This window comes from Muntiacus reevesi, chromosome 5 (assembly GCF_963930625.1).
Source record: "Muntiacus reevesi chromosome 5, mMunRee1.1, whole genome shotgun sequence".
In the NCBI taxonomy this organism is placed as follows: Eukaryota; Metazoa; Chordata; class Mammalia; order Artiodactyla; family Cervidae; genus Muntiacus; species Muntiacus reevesi.
Genome location: NC_089253.1, coordinates 38,198,094 through 38,224,587, shown reverse-complemented (window position 1 = coordinate 38,224,587; position 26,494 = coordinate 38,198,094). Strand labels below are relative to the sequence as shown.

Sequence of the window (26,494 nt, the reverse complement as noted above, 5' to 3'; positions counted from 1 at the left end):
ATCCATGGCTGATTCATATCAGTGTATGGCAAAAACCACTACAATATTGTAATGTAATTAGCCTCCAACTAATATAAACAAATGAAAAAAAAATAAATTTTAAAAAAGGAAAAAAAAATGATTAACTGTACAGCTCTGGGTTAAATTCCCAGCTCTGTCACTTACTGGCTGTGGGTCCTTGGGGACGTTACCTGCTAATTACCCTATTTGCAAAAGGGAATATAATAATAACAACCACTTCGTAGAGTTGCTCTGTGAAATATATGAGAACTGTCCTGGAACACAGTGAGCACTTAAAAATATTAGCTGTTATTATTCCATATTCTTCCTATAACAAAAAAAAATGTTACAATAAACACTTTGGAAGTTATTTATTTGCATTCTCATGCAAGTCTACATCTGGAATTCTTGGGTCAATGAATATATGCCTTTTATAATTTGATGGATATTGCCAAATGCTTTCTAAAATCACTGTACTAATTTGCCATCCCTCAACCTGTTTTTCCAAACTCTAGCCAAGTCTAAGAGATATGGCCATACCTCTAAATTCTGGCAGTCTGACATATGAAAAGTGCTGTCTCCTGCCTTTTAAATTATGGGACAGAATCTGAGCAACCTCTTGTGTTTATTGATTGCATGTACATTTTTTCTTATGACTTCCTGTTGGTATCACTCATTTGTGTTAACTTTTTTTCTCATTGATTTTATTCATTCATCCAATTAATTGTACTAAGTACACATTAGGGATACAACCGTGAACAAGATAAGACCTCATCCTTATGAAGCTTACAATCTGGTCAGGGTGACAGAAAATTAGCAAAGGAAGAATAAATAATTACAATTCTTGTGAGAAGAAAATAAAGAGGCTGTTAAAATCATGAGTAAGCAGCAGTAGGGAGAATCTTCCTTAGAAAAAGTGGTAGTCATGGAAAGATTATTTAAAGAAATGAACTTTAAGTTAGGAACAGATGGTTGAGAAGGAGTGAATCATGGAAGGAGCAGTGGATCACGTTTCAAGCAGAAGGAACAGCCATATGCAAAAGCTCTAATTCAAGAATGAGCTTAGCATGTTTCAGGAACAGGCAGGCAATTATGGCTGGAGTGTCCTTGGTGAGGGGAAGAGAGCCAGCGGATGAGATTGGAGAGGGGGGCTGGTGTCACAGGAGTATGAATTTTACTTCCAGTGCTTTGGGAAACTGACACTAGGAAACTGACATGATCTTAAATTCTCAAAGACCATTCTAGCTGTTCTGTGATTGGATAGGAGGGAGGCAGATGTGGATAAAGGCAGGAAGGCTAGTGAGGAGACTAACACAGGAATCTAAGTAAGTGACAATAGTTTGGATAGAGTGGAGACACTGGAGAATGGGGCTTCCTAGGTGACACCAGAGGTAAAGAATCCACATGCCAATGCAGGTAGACGTAAGAGACACAGGTTCGATGCCTGAGTCAGGAAGATCCCCTTGAGGAGGGCACAGCAAACCACTCCAGTATCCTTGCCTGGGCTTCTCAGGTGGTGCTAGTGGTAAACAGCCTGCTTGCCAATGCAGGAGACAAAGAGACGCTGGTTTGATCCCTGGTTTGGGAAGGTTCCTGGATGAGGAATTGGCAACCCACTCCAGTATTCTTGCCTGGAGAATCCCATAGACAGAGAAGCCTAGAAGACTGTATAGTCCATAGGGTCGCACAGAGTCAGAGGCAACTGAAGCGACTTAGCAAGCACACATGCCTTGGAGAATGAGGAAAAGGAGTCCATTGATGATATTTTGGGAGGTATAACTGGCAGGACTGGGTAATGAATCAACCATGGCGGCTCGTGATGAGTGAAGTTGCAGAAATAACTCCCTAGTCTCTAGCTCTTCCCGCTGAGTCAACAGAGCATTTATAATAATAAGGAAGACCACAGAAGGGGAGGTTTGGGAGTTGAACAGGGTGATGGCAAGTTCAGCTTTAGACATACTAATCTGGATATGATGGTAAGACATCCCAATGGAAGTGGCCACAAAGCATTAGATATGTGAGTTAAAAGCTCAAAAGAGTGATCTGGACTAACCATATAAATTCAATGGGAAATGTTCTTCATGTTTTCACCATGAAAGTGAAAAAGAAAATTAGTCACAGTGGTGTCCGGCTCTTTGTGACCCCACGGATTGTAGTTCACCAGGCTCGGTCATTGAATTCTTCAGACAAGAATACTGGAGTGAGTTGCCATTTTCTTCTCCAGGGGATCTTCCTGACCCAGGGATCGAATCCAGGTCTTCTGCATTGTGGCCGTATTCTTTACCAACTGAGCCTCCAAGGAAGCCAATACAAGCAAGTCAAAGCATCAGGTTTCACCATGAAGCCTGAAGGTAATTAAATGTAATGATGTGAACAGTTAGAGTTTTGCAATCTAAAATGATTCAGCTGTTAATTAGACTTCTTGTGGTGATCATTTTCTAATATACAGAAATTTCAAATCATCATGGTACATGCTGCTGTTTGTTGTTCAGTCGCTGAGTCATGGCCGGCTCTTTATGTCTCCGTGGACTGAAGCACACCAGCTCCTCTGTCCTTCACTGTTTCTTGGAATTGGCTCAAATTCATGTCATTGAGTCAGTGAGGCTATCTAACCATTTCATCCTCTGCTGCTGCCTTCTCCTTTTACCTTCAGTCTTTCCCAGCGTTAGGGGCTTTTCCAATGAGTTGGCTCTTTGCATCAAGTGGCCAAAGCATTGGAGATTCAACTTCAGCATCAGTCTTTCCAATGAATATTTAGGGTTGATTTCCTTTAGGATGGACTGGTTGGATCTCCTTGCAGTCCAAGGGACTCTCAAGAGTCTTCTCCAACACCACAGTTCAAAACCATCAACTATTTGGCACTCAGCCTTCTTTATAGTCCAATTCTGTACATGACTACTGGAAAAACCATAGCTTTGGCTCTATGCACCTTGGTCGGCAAAGTGATGTCTCTGCTTTTTAATACACTGTTTAGATTTGTCATAGTTTTTCTTCCAAGGAGCAAGCAAGTTAATTTTATGGCTGAAGTTATCATCCACAGTGACTTTGGAGCCCAAGAAAATAAAAAAAGTGTGTCCATTTTTTCCCCTTCAATTTGCCACGAAGTAATGGGACTGGAGGCCATGATCTTCATTTTTTGAATGTTGAGTTTTAAGCCATCTTTTTCACTCATTATGTTTTAATGCCTGAAATTAATATATGTCAATTATACATCAATTATTTTTTAAACCTTTTATTTTGTATTGGAGTATAGCTGATTAACAACGTCGACACAGTTTCAGATGAACAGTGAAGGGACTCAGTCATACATATACATTATACTTCAATTATTTTTTAAAAAAGAGCAATGGGTTAGAAATTTAAAAAAAAAATAATGATTTAGCAGAGAAAGTGTCTTGCACTTACATCAAGCCTTTCTCTCTAAAATGCAATGCAGGGGGACTTCCCTAGCAGTCCAGTGGGGGACTTTGCCTTCCAATGCAGGGCTTCCTAGGTGGTTCAGACAGTAAATAATCCACCTGCAATGCAAGAGATCCAGGTTCAATCCCTGGATCAGGAAGATCCCCTGGAGAAGGGAATGGCAACCCACTCCAGTGTTCTTGCCATGGAAGAATTCCATGGACAGAGGAGCCTGGCGGGCTACAGCCCATGGGGTCACGAAGAGTCAGACATGACGGAGAAACTAACACTTCCATTTTTAAATAGTCCACATCAAAAAAAAAAAAAAAAATGCAATGCAGACTCTTTCCTGGCAGTCTAGTGGTTAAGACTCCATAAGATTTCATGCTTCCACTGCAGGGGGGATGGGTTCAATCCCAGGTCAGGGGACTAAGATCCCACATGCCATGTAGTGCAGGGGTGGGGTGGGGGGACAAACAAACAAAAAACCCATTGCACATTATCAAATCAGAATGGCTAATAAGAATGAGGAAGTATTAAGCAGGAAGGAGGCAGGGAAAGGACTAGCTCCTTCATTGTAGAAGAGTGTCCTGCAATCTGGAGCCTTTCACTGGGGAGCCTTCCCCACCAGGGAAGAACAGAAACCCAGCAAGGGCTCCGGTGCCTTGTGGCACAGATAGCCCAACTCTGACAGTGGGAGTTTGAGGCAAAGTCAGGATTTATTGCAGAGCACCAAACAAGGGGATAGGAGACAAACCTCAGATCTATTCTCACTTGGTCTTTGAGTGAGGGTTTTTTAAAAAGAATAGGACTTCCCTGGTGGTCCAGTGGTTAAGAATCTGTCTGCCAATACTGGGGACACATGTTTGATCCCATGGCCAGGAAGATTCCACATGCCATGGGGCAATGAAGCCTGTGTGCCATGACTAATGAACCCGTGCTCTAGAGCCCCTGATCCGAAACATAAAAATCGACCACAGTGGGAGGCCCGGGTACCACAACTAGATAGTAGCCCCAGCTTGACCCCACTAGAGAAAGCCCAAAGCACCCAAGACCCTGTGTGCCAAAACACAGACCTAGCGTAGCCAAAAATAAATTTAGAAAAGGGGGGGAGGGACTTCCCTGGTGGTCCAGTGGCTGAGACTCCGTGCTCCCAATGCAGGGGGCCTGGAATTCAATCCCTAGTCAGGGAAATAAATCCTGCATGTCTCCACTAAGAGTTCCATCCTGCAGCTAAAAAATCCCATATGCTACACCTAAGACCCAGGGCAGTCAAAGTAAATAAACACATCGTCTTCAAATGGTGGGGAGAACAAAGAGGTGGAAATTAATCCTCTTGTGAAATTTCTATGACAGTTCTTAGTTGTAGTTTTAGGAGTCAGCATGTCTTTGATTTACAGTTCTCTGGCTAAGTGGTACATTATTCAAGGATCTGTTAGCTGATCTTGCCCTGAGGAAACAACAGAGTTTGCATGTTTAATGATAATATCTAGATTTGAAATTTCAGTGGGTAATTGATGTTATCGACTGTGGTAATTTCAGTCATCTGACTCTGGCTGGTGAATGCTCAGGTAGCACAGGATTGAGGTCAAAGGGAACGAGAAAGAAACGGTATGGGACTTCAGGGCATTCAGTTTTAGGGGGACTCGGTTTCAGAATCATTTGGCCACATTTTTACAAAAACTCTAATCTCCCCAGTCTTTAAAAAGATAATTCAGATGTCATGGTACCTGAGGAAGGGGTTTCTCTTTTCCAAGGTCCCCTATTCAGCCTTTCTGGGTTGAGACTTAGTTTTGGTCCAGTAAATAAGTGACGTGTTTAGCACACTGCCTGGTATACTGGAAGTGCTCAATGACTCCTTTCTATTATTAATATTAGAAGAAAGAAGCCTGGTGCCTGAGAGTCAGAGGTTCTGGGTTCATTTCCTGGCTGCAAATAGCAAAAAAAGAAAGAAAGAAACAAATTCCAATTAGTGTAAGGAAACAAATAAATTTACTGGATCACTTAGCCAAATAGCCAAAAAAAAAAAAAAAAAACCTAAGTAAGATAGGTCAGAAATTATAGTCTCCATTTTGTCATGAGGAAATTGAGAAACGCCATCAGGCAGTAAGTGATGAAGCAGGAATACTAATGTGACCTGTGATTGCTTTTGATCTGACACTTCCCAGAGAACTAAATAGCTTCAGAAGCCAGGGCCTCTGGAAGCAGCAATTCAACACTTGATATTTGTCTCTGCTTTTCTTACCCTGTTGGCCCGATTCTCTCTTACTGCAGGAAGGTCATCTCAATGTGATAGAAAAAAATGGCAGCACCTAAGCAACCCCAGCAGAATATCTCCCCATCCCCTGCTTACCACATATACCCTGCGGGACTGGCTCTAACGAGCTTGAGGTCACTTTCTGACCCCTTGGTCCAATTACTGTTGTCAGGAATAAGATTTTCTGCTTCACTAGGATTAGGTCACAAATAGAGCGGTGGATCTTGGCTTTGCGGAGGAGTATCTGCGGGAAGTCACAGATCAAAAGCCATCACAGGTCACAGTATTCCTGCTCCATCACTTACTGCCTGATGGTAGTTTCTCAGTTTCCTCATGACAAAATGGAGACAAAAATATCTGATCTTATTTAATTTGGGGGTGGGGTGGGGTGGGGGAGGCAGGTGTCGCCACACAGCACAGCATGCAGGATCTTAGTTCCCCGACCAGGGACTGAACCTGTGTCCCCTACAGTGGAAGCACAGAGTCCTAACCACTGGACCACTCAGGAATTTAAATTTTTGTTTTGTTTTGTTTAAATAATGAGGCTCAGAGAACACAGGTTGTATGAAAAAAAAAAGTGAAAGGCCCTCAGTCGTGTCCAACTCTTTGCGACCTCATGGACTATACAGTCCATGGAATTCTCCAGGTCAGAATACTGGAGTGGGTAGCCTTTCCCTTCTCCAGGGGATCTTTCTGACCCAGGGATCGAACCCAGGTCTCCCACTTTGTAGGCAGATCCTTTACCAGCTGAGCCACATAAGGGAAGCCCTGTATGAAAAGGACTGTATTATCTTGGCTTCTCTGGTGGCTCAGACGGTAAAGAATCTACCTGCAAAATAGGAGACCTTAACACCATCGCTCTGGCCAAACTGCTGGAACCAAGTACACTAGATAACAATTCGCTGATTTGCAGTAAAAGTTCATAATTATTTTAAAAATTCAGTAATTTTTAATAAGAAAAATGGCAGAAACTTAATAGGAGTGTCAAATTTGCCTTCAATGACAGGCAACTGCTGCATAATCTATCCAAGAAAGGAATGGTTATCAAAAGCCTTGTCTGTAAGTGAATACCGACCAGAGATGGAATCTTAAGTAACACTTTCATCAAAAAACATATGGATTACTAGTACTGGAAGGAATCTGGCCTCTTTAATTTAGATATGGAACCTGTAACCAGAGAGGCTGACGTCACTTCTAACATGACATTACACGGCAGCGAGTGGAGTGGCGGACTAGGTCCCAGGTCTCTCAGATACGAATCCTCGCTCTTTCTATCCTATCATACTGCCTCCCTTCCTTGCTACATCTTGTTGGAACTTGATGGAGCCCTTTTTAAGCTTGAAATGCATTTAGAATAGAATGTGTTTGCAAGTTGATATTATAATTATTTGGATAGAAATGTGGGGGACTGGTGAGATCCCAAGTGGTTGTACTTCATTCCTGAATGTTTAGAGCTCGCAGTGCTGTGGGGGAGACACTTGGCCAGGTAGATCTGCATTCCTGTCTTGTTCTGGTGTTGGCAGCTGCAATGAAACTAAATCACCCAAAATATGTGCTCAATAAACAAACTTTGCAGAGAAGTGATGTGGCAACACTTAACAGGAGTCTAAAAATGTTTTTATCATTTAGTGCACTAATTACACATGTAGAACTTATCCTAAGGAAATGCTCATAAATGCAGTGGGATTGCTGGGTCACATGGTAGTTCTATTTTTCGTTTCTTAAGGAAACTCCATACTGTTCTCCACAGTGACTGTATCAATTTACATTCCCACCAGTAGTGCAAGAGTGTTCCTTTTTCTCCACACCCTCTCCAGCGTTTACTGTTTGTAGACTTTGTGATGATGATCATTTAGCCCATGTATGGTGATATCTCATGGTAGTTTTGATTTGCCTTTCTCTGTTAATTAGTGATATTAAGCATCTTTTTACATGTTTGTTAGTCATCTGTATGTCTTCTTTGGAGAAATGTCTATTGAGGTCTTCCACCCAGTTTTTGATTGGATTGTTTTTTCTGATGTTAAATTGCATTGAGCTGTTTGTATATTTTGGAGATTAATCCTTTGTCACTTTATTTGCATAACCCCCATTCTGAGGGTTATCTTACTTATGGTTTCCTTTGTTGTGCAAAAGCTTTTCAGTTTAATTAGGTCCCCCCCTTTTTTTTAAATTCTCATTACTTCAGTGTGTGGCTCCTGCTCTTTGGATCTCAGTCTTATCTGTTAAATAGTAGGTTTACTATACTGGTCTGTAAGGGGTAAGAAGACAACTGCATTAAAGAAATCCCATGAGTTCATCCTCCACAAGCCCCTTGCCCCCCACTTCCTGTATTACACAGCTAAGTTGTTGGGCATGTTCTTTTTTTAAATGGAAAATTGGCTGTGCTAAGGGGGAGCTTCATGGGCAATCATTCCTGAGCAAGGTACAGTGGCCTGGCATCTTACCTGGAAGCCAGGACACCTGAGCTTCCCCTCAGAAGTCCCTTCTCCATTCTGAACCTCCCTTTTTATCTCAAGAAATGAGGGATTTGGGTTGAATGGATGAAGGTTCTTTCCTACCAGAAATCTAGCTGTATTTCTCCTAGTCTCCTGACTCCTACCGCCAAAGACCCTACTTCAAGTGCATGGAATAGTTTCCTTTCTCTGGGCTGCAGAATCGAATCCCACTAGTATAATCAGAGGAGAGACAGCAGAGGCCGGGGGTTCAGAGTACAGGCGGGTTCTCAGCTCAGTCCTTCCACTTAACTGTGTGACAAAATACTTCACTTCCCAGGGGCTCCATTTGCTCCATCTGTAGGTGAGGTTGCTACCTCAAAGTGTTGTTAAAGAGAATTAAATGAATGTAATGTTCACAAGGTACTAACAGTGCCTGGCACATAGTGGGTGCTTTGTAAAGTGCTTTCTGAATAAAGAAAATTTAACACATGAACTGAGCTTCTTCATAACTCTAACATCTTCTGACTGCCCTCCCCCCCCCAACCCGGAAACCTGTATTCTTTTTCACCTTTTCGGAAAGCTCAGGGCTCCAAGCCCCTAAGCTACCTAAGGGTCTCCTGCAGCTCCCAGGTGTCTCCAGGATGGAGGAACGAGGCCTCAAAAGGAAGGTCCAGGCTGTTCACTCAGGGTCTCCCAGAGACTCCGAGATGCTGGGCCATTTCCTCTTATTTAAGGATGGCAGTTAATTGGGAGAATTAAAAAAAAAAAAAAGAACAAAAATAAAAACAACAAGCAAAAAAGGCAAACAGGGTTACAACATTTGTAGGGCATTTTTAATGTTATACTGAGCACAGTAAAACATTAACCATTCCCACCCACCTCCCGAAGCAACACGCCGTAATTATGCCTTTACAAGATAACTGCCAAGGGTTCTGACTCTTTCGTTCCAGTCACTCAACCGGTGGAGCTACGTGGGGAGAAGGCGGGAGAATTCATCAGCTCAGGTCACGGTCTGGAACAAGCGAGGATGCCCCCACTCCAAAGACGAGGCCCCTGGGACAGCCCCCTCCACACCCACTCGCCAAACACCCCAGCCTTCAACTCTGTAGGCATGGCAGGCCTCCTTGGCAGCGAGGCCCGCCCTTCATCCACCCACTCGCCCGCTCGGCCTCTGCCCACTGCCCTCCACCCCGGCCGAGCCCACCCTACCCTAGAAGCCCAGGGCACCCGCGCACTCGGCGCCCTCCTCCCCGAGCCGGGCCCCGCACCCAGGAGTCTTCACAGGAACCGTTATCCAGTCCGCGGCGCTCCCTGTGAGCTCCAGCCTAAAAAGCTCGAGTCAAAAAGTGGGATCCGGCGGTGACCCGAGCAAGGAGCCCGCAAGGGGGCGCGCGATCCGGCCCCCCGCCAGCCTGCCACGACCCTCCCCAAGCGCACGCCGGAGCGGGGCCGGCGGGGAGGCGGGGACTGGCTCCCGCGCCACGCAGCTCGACGAATAGGAGCGCGAGTAGCAGGGCCCGGCGCCGACTCCCCTCCGTGGATGAAAACCCGTTGCGCAAGCTGCGGGAGGCTCGGGACGCGCACCAGCGGACCTGCTACCCGAGCATGCGAGGCCGGCGCGCGCTATCCCGCGGGTCCCGTGCGTGCTCCTGACCGCAGCCACCCAGTCGACGCGCGTTGTCGCCCGGCCCGATGGCTCCCGAGACCCCGGCCCAGGGGCAGACCCACGCCCAGGGGCAGACCCCGCGCTACTTCACCTGGGACGAAGTGGCGCAGCGCTCCGGGCGTGAAAAAGAGCGGTGGCTCGTGATTGACCGGAAGGTCTACAACATCAGCGAATTCGCCCGCCGGCATCCCGGGGGCTCCCGGGTCATCAGCCACTACGCGGGGCAGGATGCCACGGTGAGAGCTGCCAGACGGGGGCACCGGAGGAGGCGGGACCGGACGGCTGGAGCTGGAGGCTCAGCGCGCGAGACAGGAAGTTTGGCCGTCGTGGCTGAACACCCTCTAGCTCTGGGGAAAGCCGGGAGGCGCAGGAGCGTACCTGTTGCCGGGTGACTGGGTGTGCTTCCAGATCGGGCAAGGGCAGGAGAGGCGGTGAAAAAGTGGAGTCTGGGGAGTAGGGACGGAGGCCGGCAATGTGCACGCACAGACAAAGGGCCGCGCCACCGCTCTGGGGGCTCTGTTTGCGGCCGGGAATCTGTGGTCTTGAAGCGCGGGCAGGCCGGGGAGCAGGGCTAGGAGGGAGAGGAAGCTCCGAGGTGCGGGGCTCCCAGACGGCGGACCTGCCGAGACCGAGGGAGGAGGGGTCAGTGGCGGGGAGAGGGATTCTCGACCTGTCTGGGTGCCTGGGAGGGAAGCGCAGCGGCGTCTGGACCAAGCGTGCCTGGCTAGGCTGGTGAGTTCAGGCAGGACGAAGAACTGAGTTGGGGGAGAGCCACCTAGCACCCATTGTCTTGGGAACCCCTGCACAGGGTGAAGACGAGATCCACAGGGATGGGGAAGCACTGGCCAGAGACGCCTAGCGCCTGCTTGTGCCCAGGGAGGAATGGGGCCATCGTGCGGAAGGTGGGGAGCCTGCATCAGCGTACACTTAGCTAGGACCCACCCGAGAGCAGTCCTGGAATCCTGTGGGGGAGGTCATTCAGCCTCATTCCAGCAGGGTCTCCAGCTACTCGCCATAGCGGACAGCTGTTTGCATTCTTGGGCTCTAAGCCTGGTGCTGGTGGCATCCCTCCCTCGGGCCAGCGCGCTCCCCAGCCCCGATTCTGCTGCTTCCCTCTCTAGACAACCTGCTAGCACCTCCCTTCTGAGTTCCAGAGCTGGGGGGTGGGGTGGGCTACTCCTTGGGACCCAGAGGTTGGAGCTTTCGCTTCGCTGTGTCCTCTCACCCTATGTCCTTCGCCTGGCGCTGCGACCCCTTCTACTGTTCCCAGCTTTCTCTGCTATCTGAGAGCGCCCCTCGGGCCACTAGGGTTCTTGTGATGTCGCGGTGGAGCCCAACCGTGTGAGGACAAGCCCCTCCCTCGGACGCGGCAAGCCTGGGAGGCTGTGCTCGTCTCGGGAGAGACCACTGGCCGAAGGCGAAGAAGGTGTGGACTCTGTACACTGGCGCTTGTGTAGACTGAGCAGGCCCGAACCCTGGGGCTTCTTGCAGTGTGATTTGGCTGCCGGGGCCGGCCGCAGCGGGGAGCGCGATTGGTCCGGACGTGTGGTGCCACTGGCCGCCGGCTCCGCCCCGGGTCCCTCCTCGCTAGTGGATTTGCCTTAGGGCCTGGGGGCTGTCTGACCTTCAGGACGTTAATCTCATCAGTTTAGTCACTGAGGACCCCACCTTGGAGAACCAGAATTGGTGCGCCAGGGCATGGGGTGTTCGGAGTGGGAGGAGAAATATGGAAGGCCCACCGGAACAACTATGGAGCAAAGGGGAAGAAATGCACACGTCCCCTAGTGGACACAAGGAGTCTCCTTCCTCAGGTTTCATGAGACACTCAGAGGAAAGGCCAGCACAGGCGCGGCTTTCTGTGGTCCCCCTCCCCGTGCTTCCTGTTCACTGGTGTGGTACCCTTCTTACTAGAACACAGATGCTGTGGGTGATCTTGAGTGGTGGACACCAGGGACTAGTCTGAGCAGCTTCAAAGGGAGGCTGCCTGGAGGGCGGTGGTCTCCATTGGAACTTGGGTGCAATGTCCTTGCAGCATCAGGAGGATGGCCTTTGGCGTGAGCCCTCCAGAAGTCCAGGGGGCAGGGCTGACTTCCTCACTGTTTCGTCTTCCCATCCTTGCAGGATCCCTTTGTGGCGTTCCACATCAACAAGGGCCTTGTGAGGAAGTATATGAACTCCCTCCTGATTGGAGAACTGTCTCCGGAGCAGCCCAGCTTTGAGCCCACTAAGAATGTGAGACCCTGTGGTGATGGAGGGGCAGGGGGTAGAAGGCAGGCTTCCATATGCTCACAGGTGACCACAGTCAGTTGTTCTTGCAAATCTTGAGACCCTTGCTTCCCCCGCATAGTTGTTGGGTTTCAGGGCCTCTGGAAGCTGTGGTTCTCGCAAGGCCACCACCACTACCATCACCATCCTCAACCCAAGACCAATTGACTGAGCACTTAATTCTGTGGCAAGCATAGCATCATATAATCCACAGTTCCAGATGAGAAAACTGAGGGTCAGAGAGGTTAAGCAACATGACCAAGGATCACGCTGTCAGTAAGTGGCAGAGTTAGGGGCAGAATGATTCTGTTTAACTCCAAAGACCACATGGTCTTAGACCTGATCCCACAGCACCTCTTGTTATCCTTGGCATTGTGGTACCTTTACCTATGACTGTGGGCTTCCTAGGTTATCACAGTGGGAATGCCTTGAGCTTAAGAGGGATCTTGGCTGAAGTGCTGGGTTGCACTGGGGAGAATAACAGCCTTTCCACCTCCACTCTAATACAGAAAGAGCTGACTCATGAGTTCCGGGAGCTGCGGGCCACGGTGGAGCGGTTGGGGCTCATGAAGGCCAACCCTGTCTTCTTCCTGCTCTGCCTGCTGCACATCCTGCTGCTGGACGTCGCCGCCTGGCTCACTCTCTGGCTCTTTGGGACGTCCTTCGTGCCCTTCCTCCTGTGTTCCGTGCTGCTCAGTATAGTTCAGGTGAGAGCCCTGGGCTTGTTGAGAGCACAGCCTCACCCAGCTGTGAGGGTAGGTCTTTGTACCCCTTAGGAGGCCACTGAGGACACAGCGGGAGAGTTGATGCAGAAACAGAACACGCGTTCCGTTGTCTGTGGCTTCTCTCTGCTCATCCTCACCACACAGGCACTTTCTGTTTCTCCCGCTGCCTCTCTAGCTGCTCCTCCCAGGGTTCCCTTCTTCTTGTGGCTTGTCTCCTCAGAAACTTCATGTTCAGATTCTGTCATGGTCCAGGCATGCCAAGAACCAAGATTCTGGTTTCTTGGTAAAGCTTGGCTTCCCCCGCCCCCCCCTCCCCACCACAACACTGCCCCAACACCTGGCTGTCAGAACCCACTTGTTCATTAAGCCTCCTGCTTGCCTGAGTTTGTCACTCCATCCCGGTCTGTTTCTGGATGTTTAGCCCATCGAAAGTCACAGAGGCCCAGAGCTGGAGACTCCGAAGAACAGAGAAGGGACAGTGACTGGCCCCAGCTCTTATGTGAGTTGGTGGCAGAGGCAGGACCCAGACTTCCTGACTCCTTTCTGGATGTACTCAGTTTGGCCAGCACAGGCCAGGTGGATGAGGGAATGGGAAGAGGCCAAGTCGGTTCAGATGGACGCTGGGCTGCTCTCAGCACTAACCCTTCTCGCTCAGGTCCAGGCTGGCTGGCTGCAGCATGACTTTGGACACCTGTCCGTCTTCGACACCTCTAAGTGGAACCACCTGATACATCATTTTGTGATCGGTCACCTGAAGGTCAGTGGGATGGGAAGGAACTCTCTGAAACTTGAGTCGATGACGGGCTGCCCAGGGGAGAGGGGACACGAGGCTTTCATATTCACACCCCACTTTTCTGTAGGGGGCCCCTGCCAGCTGGTGGAACCACCTGCACTTCCAGCACCATGCCAAGCCCAACTGCTTCCGCAAAGACCCTGACATCAACATGCACCCCTTCTTCTTTGCCCTGGGGAAGGTCCTCTCTGTGGAGGTGAGCAGCGGTTATCAGTGATGGTCTTGGAGCACAGAAACCAGCCAGCACAGTGGGCTTGCGGGCAAGTGCTCACAATGCTGGTCTGTGTGGGTAAGATTACGGGCTGGGCTGGCCAGGTGACTGTTTGGAAGTCGTGGGAGGCCATAGGGAATAAACAGGCTGCCAGGACAGCCTAAGTCCTTCGTTGTGAGTTCAAGTCAGCAAATAGCTATTGCAGAAAGGTACCACATGCTGCTAAGGACTCAAAGGATGACCAGATTGCTGTGCAGACGCCGCTCAGCATTGAAGGAAGGCGATGGATGGTGTTTTGTAGACACCCCCACCCCAGGCAGTCAGCCCCCTGCACTTTGTAATCATCACACTCGCATCCTACTGTGTCATCATCTCCCCCACAACAGCTAGACTGGATTACTCCTCTGACGCCCATTGCCTAGAATATTCATCCACTGAGTAATTCTTCCCGCCCACCTGATTCTAGTCTGACTTTCAGGGTGGTCAGCACTGGGTTTGAGTTGCCATCTGAGGCTGTGAGCAACAATTGCTACTGGATGAATTCCTGAGAGTGGGTGGGAGACCTTGTGAGCCTGTAGTGAGTGCTAGGCGACCGAAGGCTGTGAGTGGCCAGTGGAGTTCTTTGAAAAGTTGATTTAAAACCCTTTGTCCCAAGGCTCTGGGCAGTAGTCAAGAGTTTTGCCAGGTCCCCCTCCCCCACTCCATGACACGCTATGACATTTCAGCACACCCAGAATTAAACGGTTGTTAAAAACATTTCAGTTCTAGGCCTGAAGTTAAGACAGCCTGGCCCTCCTTCCTCTCTGGCCATGAGAAGAACTCTGTGGGAAGGTTCTGGCAGCACTGGCCATCCTAGCACCAGGAACCCCTAGCTTGGGGCTTGTATTTCCTCTGACCCCAAGGTTCTAATTTTCCCACTTACTGAAAAGAGACTTACTTGGTTTGCTCTATGCCCAGCACTGTGCCAATAACACACGGGCCCTGGCCTCCTCTGGCTTGTGTGGCTCCTTAGAGAGCAGTGTGGGTTGTTTACTGGGCAGAGCATGAGGCTCCTGGTAGCACTTCTGTTGTCACTATAAAGATTTTTTTTTTAAAAAAGGACGAGAGTCTTAAGTGGAAGGGAACCTTCTCACACCACTGCCTCTGGTGCTTCTTTTTTCCCCCTCTTGTTTCTTGGTACTCGGGTTTTTAGGAAATTCCTTTCTGTAGACACTAAAAATAGAGAATGTTCTGGGACCAAAATAACTCTCTGGAGTTTTGGGGGTTTTTTGTTTCTTGGGTTTTTTTGTTTGTTTGTTTAGTTACAAGGCTGAGGATAGGCTGTCTGTTAGGAAATGCATGGGTTACAGACTGCTTGGCTCTTGGTTCAGCCTCAGAGGGTCCAGACTGAGGACTGATCCCTGGGCTGACCCAGGAGCATCTGTCCCAGTGCCTCCCAGCTCCCCTGGAGAACAAGGGAAGTGTAGGGAACTCTTCATGCTAAAGATAACTTTACTGGCCTTCAAGAGCAGAAACACAGTGGGGCAGTTATCAGCATTGTAATGGCCATCAGTCTTGATTGCCATTCAAGGAGGCAGCCAGCTCATAGAGCTCCCTTCCGTAACAGTCCCCAAACAAGGCCAAAGTTCTACCTACCCACCTACTCCACCAAACATGGCAGATGCTCCTCTTCTGGCTTCTTCCTCTTAGTTAATGTTGCTTGGGATGGGATGCTGCCTTCAAAACATATTCCCAGTCCATAGACTTCTCCATCTCCTCTGCCTCCCATCCCTGGGTCTGGTCCATCTCAGATCTGAAATACTGGTCCAGTCGCCTTGCTGGTCTCCCTTCAACTCTACCTGCCCGCTGCGGTTCATTCTCCCCACCACTAACCAAAATGAGCCTTTAAAGCGCAAAGCAGATCCTGCCACCTGCTGAAGGCCAACCAGGGCTTCCCATCACTTTTGGAATAAAATCCAAACTCCTTCCTGTAGCCTTCCCAGGGCCAGCGTGATTTGCCCATCCCTAGTTTTCTGGCTTTATTAACTATTCTCCCTTTTATATTCCCAGCCGCACTGGCCTTCCTCTGTCCCTTGAACATCCCAAACCTTTGTTCCCTCTGCTTTAAATGCTTTTCCTCCCAGTGTCAGCACTGCTGGCTCCTTCTCATTCAGGTCTCCATTCTGATTTCAGGGCCCCAAGGAGGCCGTTTCTGACTATCCTACCCAAGTCACTGCCTCCCTCCCTTTCGGTCATATTTTACTGTTTTTCATCTGTAATTATCTTCAACTCTGCCTATAAGGTCATTACCAGCTTCCTCTCCTAAGATTATAAGCTCCATAAGGGTAGGAATTTTGTGTTGCTTATCACTGTACCCTCACACCTAGAACAGTGCCAGGCACATAGACACTTAGTAAATACTTGTTGAATGAATCAGTTGACACAGGAAGAATGCTGCATTTAGCCAAAGTGCCTGGCACAGGCTCAGTAAATGTTCTGTCGAAACAGCAAATGGACTTATGAAGGAAGGATCAGCTCTGCTCTGGGGTAGAGTTCCTCCTGTACCCTCTGGTCGTCTGGTCACCAGAACCAAGGAGGGCATGTGGGGCAGAAGGAACTGTTGAAGGAGAGTGCAGAGTTGCACTGTCATGGTTTTGAGCGCTCTCGTTAGGGGCCCCTGGCTGAACTGGCAGCAGCTCGCCTTACCACCTGCTGGCTTGCCAGGACCTTCAGATTGCCCAGCTCTTCTTGGTATTCTTTCTACAAATATTTGGCATACATTGCTTAGCTTTCAAGGGGTTTTATAAAGCTCATGTTGACATCTGAAGAAACCGAACAATTTTGGAGAAGGTCAGGGGCTTGGATATAGAGAGACTGCTGGCCCGTATAGGGGTGAAGATGGTTGTCTGTGGAGACGCTGGTGTCAAAAGAGTACCAGATGGAGACAGGAAGGGGAGGTGGGGGGCCCTGGAAACCTGACAAGGGTGTGTCTGGATGAACATGGGGAGCTCTGAGGACCCCCAGGCTCTGCTGTGCTCGCGGCTTGTGCGGGTGTGAGCCACCGAGCCGTGTCCGGCGTGTGGTGAGCTTAGCAAGCCCAGCAGCTTGGGCTTCGTGCACCAGGAACTGGAGGTCAGGCTGGACCTATGGGGGCCGTCTATGGCGCCAGCAAGCTGACAGCCCTGCAGTAGGCTTCTGCCCCTGATCGGGGAAGAGCCGGGGTCACGGGGGGCGGGGGATGGGCGACCGGCCTGTGGGTGCTGATGTGTCTTTGCCTTTCCTTCCCAGCTGGGGAAACAGAAGAAAAAGTACATGCCCTACAACCACCAGCACAAATACTTTTTCCTGAGTGAGTATCCTCCCCCAGCACCAGGGGGCCGCTGCCTGGGCAGGGGCTGCCGACTGCGGCGTGAGTAGGGAGTAAGCCTCCTGGGATGACAGTGTCTGAAGTAAAGGCTGGAGGAAGTTCTCCTCGTGGACCAGGTTACTCCCTGCAAGGCAGCAGGCTACCTTCTAAGGGGCAAAGTCAGCAGTTAGGCTAATGTTTGGTCAAAGGTCACTGGTGTTGGGATCAAACTAGTTCCTCCAGGCCCACCCTGGCTTCCACAAGGGAACTGAGTGCTGGGGAGCAATCCTGATTAAACCTGTGAAACTTCACTTTGATTCGTCAAGCACGCACCAGGGTCAAGGTGGAGCACAGCCCAGCTCCCCGGGGGGACGAAAGGTAGCTAGGCTAGCAGTGGGAGGATTGGACCGCAAGAGGGAGCGGAAGAGACAACGTTTCTATGGTTGTCTTAAGCTCTTTCTTCCTTCTTTAAAAATACTCATTTATTTGGCTGTGTTGGGTCTTAGCTGTTGCATGAGGGAACTTCGCTTCGAATCGCAGACCCTGGAGAGCACCGGCCTCAGTAGTTGAGGAGTGTGGGCTTAGTTACGCCATGGCATGTGGGATCTTAGTTCCCTGACCAGGGGGCAAACCCAAGACCCCTGCATTACAAGGTGGATTCCTAACCCCTGGACCACCAGGGAAGTTGTTAAGCTCTTTCTGAAGACTGCTGCTGCTTTAAAGATCTGCTCCATAATGCCTGTGGTGACGGTTTAGTTGCTAAGTCATGTACGACTCTTGGGACCCCATGGACAGTAGCCTACCAGGCTTCTCTGTCCATGGGATTCTCCAGGCAAGAATACTGAAATGGGTATGCCATTTCCTTCTCCAGAGGATCTTCCTAACCCAGGAATCGAACCCAGGTCTCCTGCTTTGCAGGCAGGAGATTCTTTACCAACTGACCTCCGAGGGAAGCCCTTCCATAATGCCTAAGGAATTTTAAACGGCCATTCAGCCGTTCCCCCAAGGCGGGCATGATTCCATTGATCTCATTTTATTTTATTTTTTTTAATCTCATTTTAGTTCAAGGAATTTATCTTAACTCCATCCCTGTGGAGAAATGGGGATGGGATAGAAGGGTGGGACAGAAACATTGGAAGAAGGCTGGACTCCATGGCACAGCAGGCTAGAAGAGCCATGGGTGAGCGTCGTGACGCTGGGTTATAGGTAACGTCAGGGCTCTGCAGAGAAGGGACACAGAAGGAAACCGACTAGCACAGTGGACGGGAGCCCCTTCTTCAACTCCCAGTACTAAGAGATGCTCTTGCGCCCCTTTCCATAGTCAGCCTCCAGGCTGCTTCAGGTTGGGTGGCACCAGCTCATTTCCCTAGTGCAGGGAAGTGAGCTTTCAGCCTGTGGAGGATCAGCAGGGTCCCCCCACTCAACACACACACTTTGCAGCTCCTGTCCTTTCACCCGCGTGGTGGAGCAGCCAGGAGCAGGGGGCTGATGGCTGCAAGGACGGGCATCGGGCCAGGAGAGGGCCCCCAGCAGAGGCAGGGCTGAAGACACGGCAGCTCAGCTCGGGGAGGATGAGCAGCGCCTTCTTCAAGGCACGGGTGCAGGGCAGCTTCCATGCCAAGTGAAGCTTGTTTCCCCAGCTGTCCTCTTCCACGGAAGAGAATGCCACGCCCTACTGCTCACCCTCTCAGCATCTATGGGAGATTCTCCTTTCTTCAGGCTGGCATTCATGCCCACTTTCAGTGCCTGGTCGGTCCCAATGGATTGAGGGGGGCGGCCGGAGGGGCGACAGGAGGTGGCAGAGGGGCAGCCCTGTGCTGGAGGCCATCTGTCCCATAACAGCTGGCCCTTGGCGACCCTTCTGCAGCTCGCACTCCCACCCATGTCTCCATTTCGTCCCCAGTTGGGCCCCCAGCCTTGCTGCCTGTCTACTTCCAGTGGTATATTTTCTACTTTGTTATCAAGAGGAAGAAGTGGGTGGTAAGTATCCATGGCCCCCAGATCCCACATCCTTTGTCTCCAGTACCCTAAGGGCTGGGAATGGGGTTCCCCAGGGAAAATGCCACTGGGGTTTACTCCAGGTCTAATTTAGAGCAAAATAGCAGAACCAGGTAGAGACCTCCTATATCTCTAGATGAGATGATTTGGGCTCAGCAGGCAACCTGACTTCTGATGCCCTATTTCATTCAGCGAGTATCTCCTGAGGTCACTGTGCTCGGCATAAAGCAGGGGCCAGGCTGGGTAGGGGGAAGAGGAACAAGAGATGACCCCTACCCTCAGGAAATGTCTGATGAAGCAGGATATGATTACAACCAGAGAAGAGGTATAGGTTGAAGGTTCTGGGATTCCAAAAGGGAGCTGACTGCACCTGGCTGGATGGGAGGCATCAGAAAGGACTTTATGACATCACTTTTCTAGCTGGCCGTGGACAGATAGAGGTGGGGAAGTGGGAATAGACTCTGAGCAGAGAAGCTGAGAATGAATGGGCAAATTTGGGTGTCAGAGGCGGGGAGTGACGTGGGAAATTGATTGACAGTTTGATCAGGGTACTGTCCCGGACTGAGCTGCAGTCCTAGAAGATTCATTTGGCAGCCAGAGGAAGGACAGAGATGGGCTGGGGGGGATTGGAGACAGGGAGACCTGACACCTGTGAAGGAAACCAGCAGGGAGGGCTGGGGGCGCTGCTCGGAAAGGAGCAGCAGTGCCAGATGGCACTGGAGGGGGCGGCTGAGAGAGGCCGCCATGACGCTCGTCTCAGGGCCGGGGAGAGTGGCTGCTCCGTGCACGAGGACAGGTGCGTTGTGGTGTCACAGTGCTCTCTTGCCTCTCGCTGCAGGACTTGGCCTGGATGATCACCTTCTACATCCGCATCTTCCTCACTTACGTGCCGCTGTTGGGACTGAAAGGCTTCCTGGGGCTTTTCTTCATGGTCAGGTAGTACTTGATGGGGGAGCAGGGGCTGGCGCAGAGAAGCAGACACTTGGGAATAACCAGTCTAGTCTGGGAGTGTTGGCTGGGGAAGGTGCTGGGCTGGAGCAGTTATTTGAGGGGGAATGAGAACTCTGGGCTCTGCTTGTACTGATTTTGTCTGGGTGCCTTATCCACCAGGTTCCTGGAAAGCAATTGGTTTGTGTGGGTGACACAGATGAGCCACATCCCCATGCACATCGACCATGACCGCAACAAGGACTGGGTCTCCACCCAGGTAAGGGACAGTCACTTGAAAGACCTGGGCATAACACAATTAAAAGGGTGGGTGGGCACAGACCCAGGGAAGGGGGTGGGTGGTGGTAACAACAGAAGTTCCCAAACCTTGCCTCGTTAGCTGGACACTTCTCTCCTGCCACCACGTGGAGAAGGGAGTGACCGAAGCAGGCCAGCTTTGCCTGAAGGAGGCTGGGCTGGCCCTTCCATCTGGTACCCAGAGCCATGCTCCCTCTGACCTTCCCCTCCAGCTCCAGGCAACATGCAACGTCCACAAGTCAGCCTTCAATGACTGGTTCAGTGGCCACCTCAACTTCCAGATTGAGCACCAGTGAGTAGGAAGGCCGGGGAGGCAGGGACCTGGGGAGGGTTCACGTAGGGGAGGAAGAGGGGGTAGTGCGGGGACAGGAGCTGGAGCCACTGACTGTCCCCTGTTGCCCCTGAAGTCTTTTCCCCACGATGCCTCGACACAATTACTACAAAGTGGCTCCCCTGGTGCAGTCCCTGTGTGCCAAGCATGGCGTAAAGTACCAGTCCAAGCCCCTGCTCTCAGCCTTCGCTGACATTGTCCAGTGAGTATCTGAGCTTGGGAAGAGGGCAAGGTGGCGGGGTCGGTGATAAAGAGTGCGGGGTGGGAGCCACAGCAGTGCATTCCTTCTGGAATGGAGGGTCACCAAGCGAAGGGGCCTTGCGTCACCTCTGGAAGGGCCTTGCTGCTGCACTTCTGGTGGGTGGTCTGGCTTTGGGCTCTGCTCCGGCCCATTTCCCTTACCACCTGCCCTCATCTTGCCCCCACAGCTCACTGAAGGAGTCCGGGCAGCTTTGGCTAGATGCCTATCTCCACCAGTAACAGTCACCTCCCTCTGCAAGAAGGGTTATGGCGCCAAAGCAGACGGAGGCTTGGGAGCAATGCCACTATAATCCTAATATTCAGAGGGGGTGGGTTTGAGGAGACAACAGATTTGCACTCAAACCCCTCCCCTTTATTTTCCAGGCATAGATCTAAGACCCAAAGGGGTGGAGGGAAACACACAACCCCCTGAAAGGAGGGGTGGAGCTTCTGGGACAGGGCTGTGAGTTTTGTTTCTTTTTTTTGTTTGGCAGGTGCAGGTGGCTGGTGAGCTAAGAGGGAGGCGGGAGGGTGTGAGAATAGGGAAGGTCTACTGAGCCCAGAAATCAGGAAGAGATTTAGCACTGAAATTTCACCCAGGAAAGGGAGGTGCTCAGCCCACTGGTCCACTTCTCGGTGCCTTCTCTACCCTGGCTTGCAAACCTCAAGAGGTTCACAGGCTGGAGGAAGACAGAGCAGCTGAACCGCCTGGGCAAGATTTAGAATTCTGAGGCCTGGCATAGTGCGGGCCTGGGAGCTCAGCTCACTCTAGGGCTAGGTATGACCCATGTCTGCTTCAGACTCCTCAGGACGCAGTTTTCCCACTTTGAGAAGCAGGGTGGTGGGGGCGAAGCGGAGGCCAGGGCTGTGCTATTGGAGGCATCCAGCCCTGAAGGATGCTAACACTACTGCATTTGGTCTCGTGTTCCATCTAGGGTACCAAGGGAACATGAGGCTGCCAGTGGGGTCGCTGGCCATTAAAAATCCTTCCAGCTCTTGACTGACCTCTTAACTGTCACCCAAGGGACAGAACACTCCTAGGATGGGGCGTCTACTTGCTCCATAAGCAAGCTGTGCACGTGCAGCACCCAGTCTTCTCCACAGAAACAAACGGGGGCTCCCAGTGGTTTCCCTGTACTCCCCTACTTGTAATTCCAAATTTAGTAAAAATAGCAGTCAAGTGAGCGCAAGTGACCAGGCCGGGGGAGAGACTGGAATCACCAGGCATGATGAAAACACAAAGAGTTCAGTCAAAGAACAGAAGGGCTGTGAGAGATTTTCTGTAACAAATTATGTTACGGCATCACTTTTGAGCAGAGGCGTTGGGTAAACATAATGACTTCATAGTTCTTATCAGAAATAAGGAGGTAAAAAACAGGTCTGATCATCATGGCTGTCCTTTAGAATCCTTACTCTGGCAGCTGTATTCAAGTGTCTTTCTCTGCTGGAGACCAGGTAGGAATTTAGGAGAATCTCTTAAAAGTGTATCAGTCTAACACTGAAATACAATTTTTTAATCTTGTTTTTTTTTTTTTTTTTCGTTTTTTTTTTTTGAAGAGTGAAAACAGTTTAACCCATCTCTAGAGGGGGAACCCCAGGACTGTGCCCCATGGGTTATCAGCATTCACATCCCCACCCCCATAGCCTTTCAGTTCAGGTGAGATCAATTCACCTGTTCAATAGCATCTTCTCTAAGCATATTGAGTATTCCGGACACTGCAAAGAGAGAACCTTAAACTAGAAGAAAAAAGCAGAGGCCTAGGAGCATTCACGTTTAGTTTAGGAAGAGAATGGCAAAGAGATGAGAGTGATAATCAGGGCAATGAAGGGCCTAGGGCATGTTGGGGTGGGGTCAGAGGCACCACCCACCCAACAGGGTTTGCTGTTACTTAGACTTTTACAAACACACACACACACACACACACACAGGAAACCAGGTTACAGATTTTAGATCTTTTCCACTGGGGCAGAACAATTGATAAGGAGAATTGGAGAGTCTACTTCCACTGGCTCCTTCACTCTAGAATAGGTGCTAAACCCAGCCTATCAAGCCATCTGGCTTTGGGCCCAGGCTGCCCAATCTGAGCAAAGCTAATAGGTCTTACTGAGCCAAGTCCAGGTCCTCAAAGCCCCTCGACCACTGTGGCCTTCTCTCCTTGGTCTGGCCCAGTGTGGTCTCACACGGCCACAAAGGGACAGACGAGTAACAGAAAGCTCAGAGCTGCAAGATAGCGTGAGTGATCTCACAATGACAGGATCCACACCGTAAGAGGAGAAAACAGGATTAGAGAGGATAAGTTGCCTCTCTGGTCATAGATGTGGCAGAACTAACATTTGAGCTCACTTTTTAAAAACTCCAACTTCTAGGCTGTCTGTTACTTTCATCTTCCTACCACTCTGCCATAGGCCTTTTAAGTAGACCCTATGTCAGTATCCTTTTCGTGTGTACCAATTTTGTTACCACATGCCGATGAAGTCAAACTGAGAAATAAAAGTTAATTTGGACCAAACAAAGGCTCTTCACTTATAATGCATGATGCTTTCCTGTAACTGTTGATAGGGCTGCCTGTACCTCTGCTTCAAATTACTATCTACCTCTACGGCTCTAACTTTCTAGAACATGAGCCCCCTTGGGGTAGAGGGCGGATCATCAGGTCCCTCTAAAAAACACCAAGGTTCGGATGAACTGTGGCAGGAAGAAAGGCCAACCCCTTCCCATGATGCTCAGAAATTTAAGTGCTAGACTGCCTGTGTACACTAAGTGGTTTCAGTGCTCAGTGTAGACGGCCTGTGTACCTAAGTGGTTTCAGCGCTCAGTGTAGACGGCCTGTGTCCCTAAGTGGTTTCAGCGCTCAGTGTAGACGGCCTGCATACACTAAGAGGTTTCAGCGCTCAGTGTAGACGGCCTGTGTACCTAAGTGGTTTCAGCGCTCAGTGTAGACGGCCTGTGTCCCTAAGTGGTTTCAGCGCTCAGTGTAGACGGCCTGCATACACTAAGAGGTTTCAGTGCTCAGTGTAGACGGCCTGTGTACCTAAGTGGTTTCAGCGCTCAGTGCAGACAGCCTGTGTCCCTAAGTGGTTTCAGCGCTCAGTGCAGACAGCCTGTGTACCTAAGAGGTTTCAGTGCTCAGTGTAGACGGCCTGTGTACACTAAGTGGTTTCAGCGCTCAGTGTAGACGGCCTGTGTCCCTAAGTGGTTTCAGCGCTCAGTGTAGACGGCCTGTGTCCCTAAGTGGTTTCAGCGCTCAGTGTAGACGGCCTGCATACACTAAGAGGTTTCAGCGCTCAGTGTAGACGGCCTGTGTCCCTAAGTGGTTTCAGCGCTCAGTGTAGACGGCCTGTGTCCCTAAGTGGTTTCAGCGCTCAGTGTAGACGGCCTGTGTACACTAAGAGGTTTCAGTGCTCAGTGTAGACGGCCTGTGTACCTAAGTGGTTTCAGCGCTCAGTGCAGACAGCCTGTGTCCCTAAGTGGTTTCAGCGCTCAGTGCAGACAGCCTGTGTACCTAAGAGGTTTCAGTGCTCAGTGTAGACGGCCTGTGTACACTAAGTGGTTTCAGCGCTCAGTGTAGACGGCCTGTGTCCCTAAGTGGTTTCAGCGCTCAGTGTAGACGGCCTGTGTCCCTAAGTGGTTTCAGCGCTCAGTGTAGATGGCCTGTGTACCTAAGTGGTTTCAGTGCTCAGTGTAGACGGCCTGTGCACACTAAGAGGTTTCAGTGCTCAGTGTAGACAGCCTGTGTCCCTAAGTGGTTTCAGTGCTCAGTGCAGACGGCCTGTGTACCTAAGTGGTTTCAGTGCTCAGTGCAGACGGCCTGTGTCCCTAAGTGGTTTCAGCGCTCAGTGTAGACGGCCTGCGTACACTAAGCGGTTTCAGTGCATCATCTCCTCCTATCGTGAGGCAATGCCCTCACCCTTTTAAACTCGTATCTAATCTCGGTGTAGGTGGTCTCCATAAGACTGCTTTTTGCCAACTCTTATACTTTAGAGTTGGACTGCAAGGCAATGCCCCTTTAACCAGGGACCTACAGCTCTCTTCTCCAAGCAAGAATATTAGAATGTGTTAAATAAAATGTGGACTAATTCTCCCTGCAGTGGTTAATAAACTTCTAGAAAAAAAGACTAGGTAATTCCAAAGACAAAGCACTCTACCCGCCACCACAGAAGACAGGCCCTTAACTAGGGCTACTGTGTCAACGCAGTAGCTCCTAAGTCTTCCCACTTCTGGGCCCCCATCACTATTGGTGCAGGCTGACTCCACACTTCCACTGCAGGGTTCAATCCCAGGTCAGGGAACTAACATCCCGCATGCTGTACAGCAGAGCCAAAAAGAAAAACGGAACTCAACTTTTGTGGCTTGGTTCAATCCAGAAAATTGGTTTGTCAACTGCTAGAAACAGAGACTAAAATCCCTGCCCTAAGGAGAGAACTTTCTGTCTACACCAGTGGTTTGGAGGCCCCTGGTTATGGGATGTTGCTGGGGAGACTGTATCTCATTCCTGCTTCAACCAGAGGAGCGCTTAACAGTCTTAACATTTCACGTAATATTTCACTTGAAAGAGAGTTTACTCTTAAAATATCTGAACACCACTGGTCTTTAAAAGCATATACACCAACATATCACTGATTCACTTTGCTGTATACAAGAGACCAACACAACACTGTAAAGCAGCTATATGCCAATAGAAATTTTGGAAAATGCATATAAAAACACAAAGGACCCCAAAGGGCTAAAACGATCTTGACAGTAAGATGGAGGCTTCACTTATTGACTTCAAATATATTACACAGGCACAAAAAGCAAAACAGTAGGGTATTGGCATAGAACCAGGCAGATAGATCTATTGGCCAGAATACAGCCCTCAGATAAACTCGCATATACTGGCACAATCATCTTCACCAAGGTTCTAAAACTCCACAATAGGAAAGAAGTCTCTTCAACAGTCATACAGAATGGGAAGAAAATTTTAAAACCATATGACTGAAAAAGGACTAAGAAATAACTATAAATCAAGTCCCCAAAAAGGGCTAATAATCCAGTTTAATAATGGACCAAATAACTGGACAGACATCTCCCCAAAATTAAGTAAAAATGGTGAGGCAATAAATGAAAATGTTCTCAACCTCACTGATCATGGGAGAAGTGCAAATCAAAATCACAAGAGATATCACATCACACCTATCCAGATATTTTTTATTCATTTTTTACTTAAGTATAGTTTAATTACAATGTTAATTACTGTTTTTAAAAAAATTTATTGACGTATAACAATTACAATGTTTTACTGAGGGTATGTTTTATTCATAAAAGTTATGTTGGTGGGAAAAAAAAAAGAACCACAACATTCCAACTCTATGAAAAAGAGTAACCTGAAATTTACGTCACAGAGGAAATAAGAAAGTGATTTTTGAATGACAGCTTTCATGATTAATAAACTGGTAAAGTAAATGCCTGGATGCCTTGATGTAGTTGATCTAAATTATGAGGATTTCTCAAAGGAGCTCCTTTATCTCACACAGTAGGTGCAAAACTAGAAATTCATTCAATTTATTAAAACTCCTTTCCCAGCAAGGTAAACCAGGCTTCATGGCTGAAGGACCTCCAACGCT

General features: G+C 49.4%; 1 protein-coding gene and 1 long non-coding RNA gene across 3 annotated transcripts; one reads left to right on the top strand and one right to left on the bottom strand.

Annotated features, from left to right (window-relative positions):
* On the bottom strand, positions 1-9,971 carry LOC136169615 (uncharacterized). The gene is made up of 3 exons (XR_010663424.1): positions 9,849-9,971; positions 5,130-5,328; positions 1-3,185 (listed from the first exon to the last, which is right to left on the bottom strand). It is a non-coding gene; the product is annotated as an uncharacterized lncRNA (long non-coding RNA).
* Positions 9,595-23,404, top strand: FADS1 (fatty acid desaturase 1). 2 transcript variants are annotated; one of them, XM_065937473.1, is made up of 13 exons: positions 9,851-9,993; positions 10,566-10,659; positions 11,879-11,989; positions 12,532-12,729; positions 13,403-13,504; positions 13,608-13,736; positions 17,019-17,079; positions 18,980-19,056; positions 19,913-20,010; positions 20,185-20,281; positions 20,532-20,611; positions 20,727-20,852; positions 21,079-23,404. In XM_065937473.1, exons 1-13 carry the CDS (start codon positions 9,986-9,988, stop codon positions 21,128-21,130), a joined length of 1,233 nt encoding a protein of 410 aa, XP_065793545.1. In that variant the 5' UTR covers positions 9,851-9,985; the 3' UTR covers positions 21,131-23,404. The 2 variants fall into 2 exon arrangements, with proteins under 2 accessions (XP_065793543.1, XP_065793545.1); XM_065937471.1 differs by lacking the exon at positions 10,566-10,659 and having other exon boundaries at positions 9,595-9,993.
* Positions 23,405-26,494: the final 3,090 nt, after the last annotated feature.

What these genes read in the sequence shown, in the direction of transcription:
- FADS1 (XM_065937471.1), top strand. Translation starts at nt 9,784, where the DNA reads ATGGCTCCCGAGACCCCGGCCCAGGGGCAGACCCACGCCCAGGGGCAG. An exon ending in TGCTGCTCAGTATAGTTCAG is followed by an intron (nt 12,730 to 13,402) that starts GTGAGAGCCCTG and finishes CTTCTCGCTCAG; the next exon opens with GTCCAGGCTGGCTGGCTGCA. An exon ending in GCACAAATACTTTTTCCTGA is followed by an intron (nt 17,080 to 18,979) that starts GTGAGTATCCTC and finishes TTTCGTCCCCAG; the next exon opens with TTGGGCCCCCAGCCTTGCTG.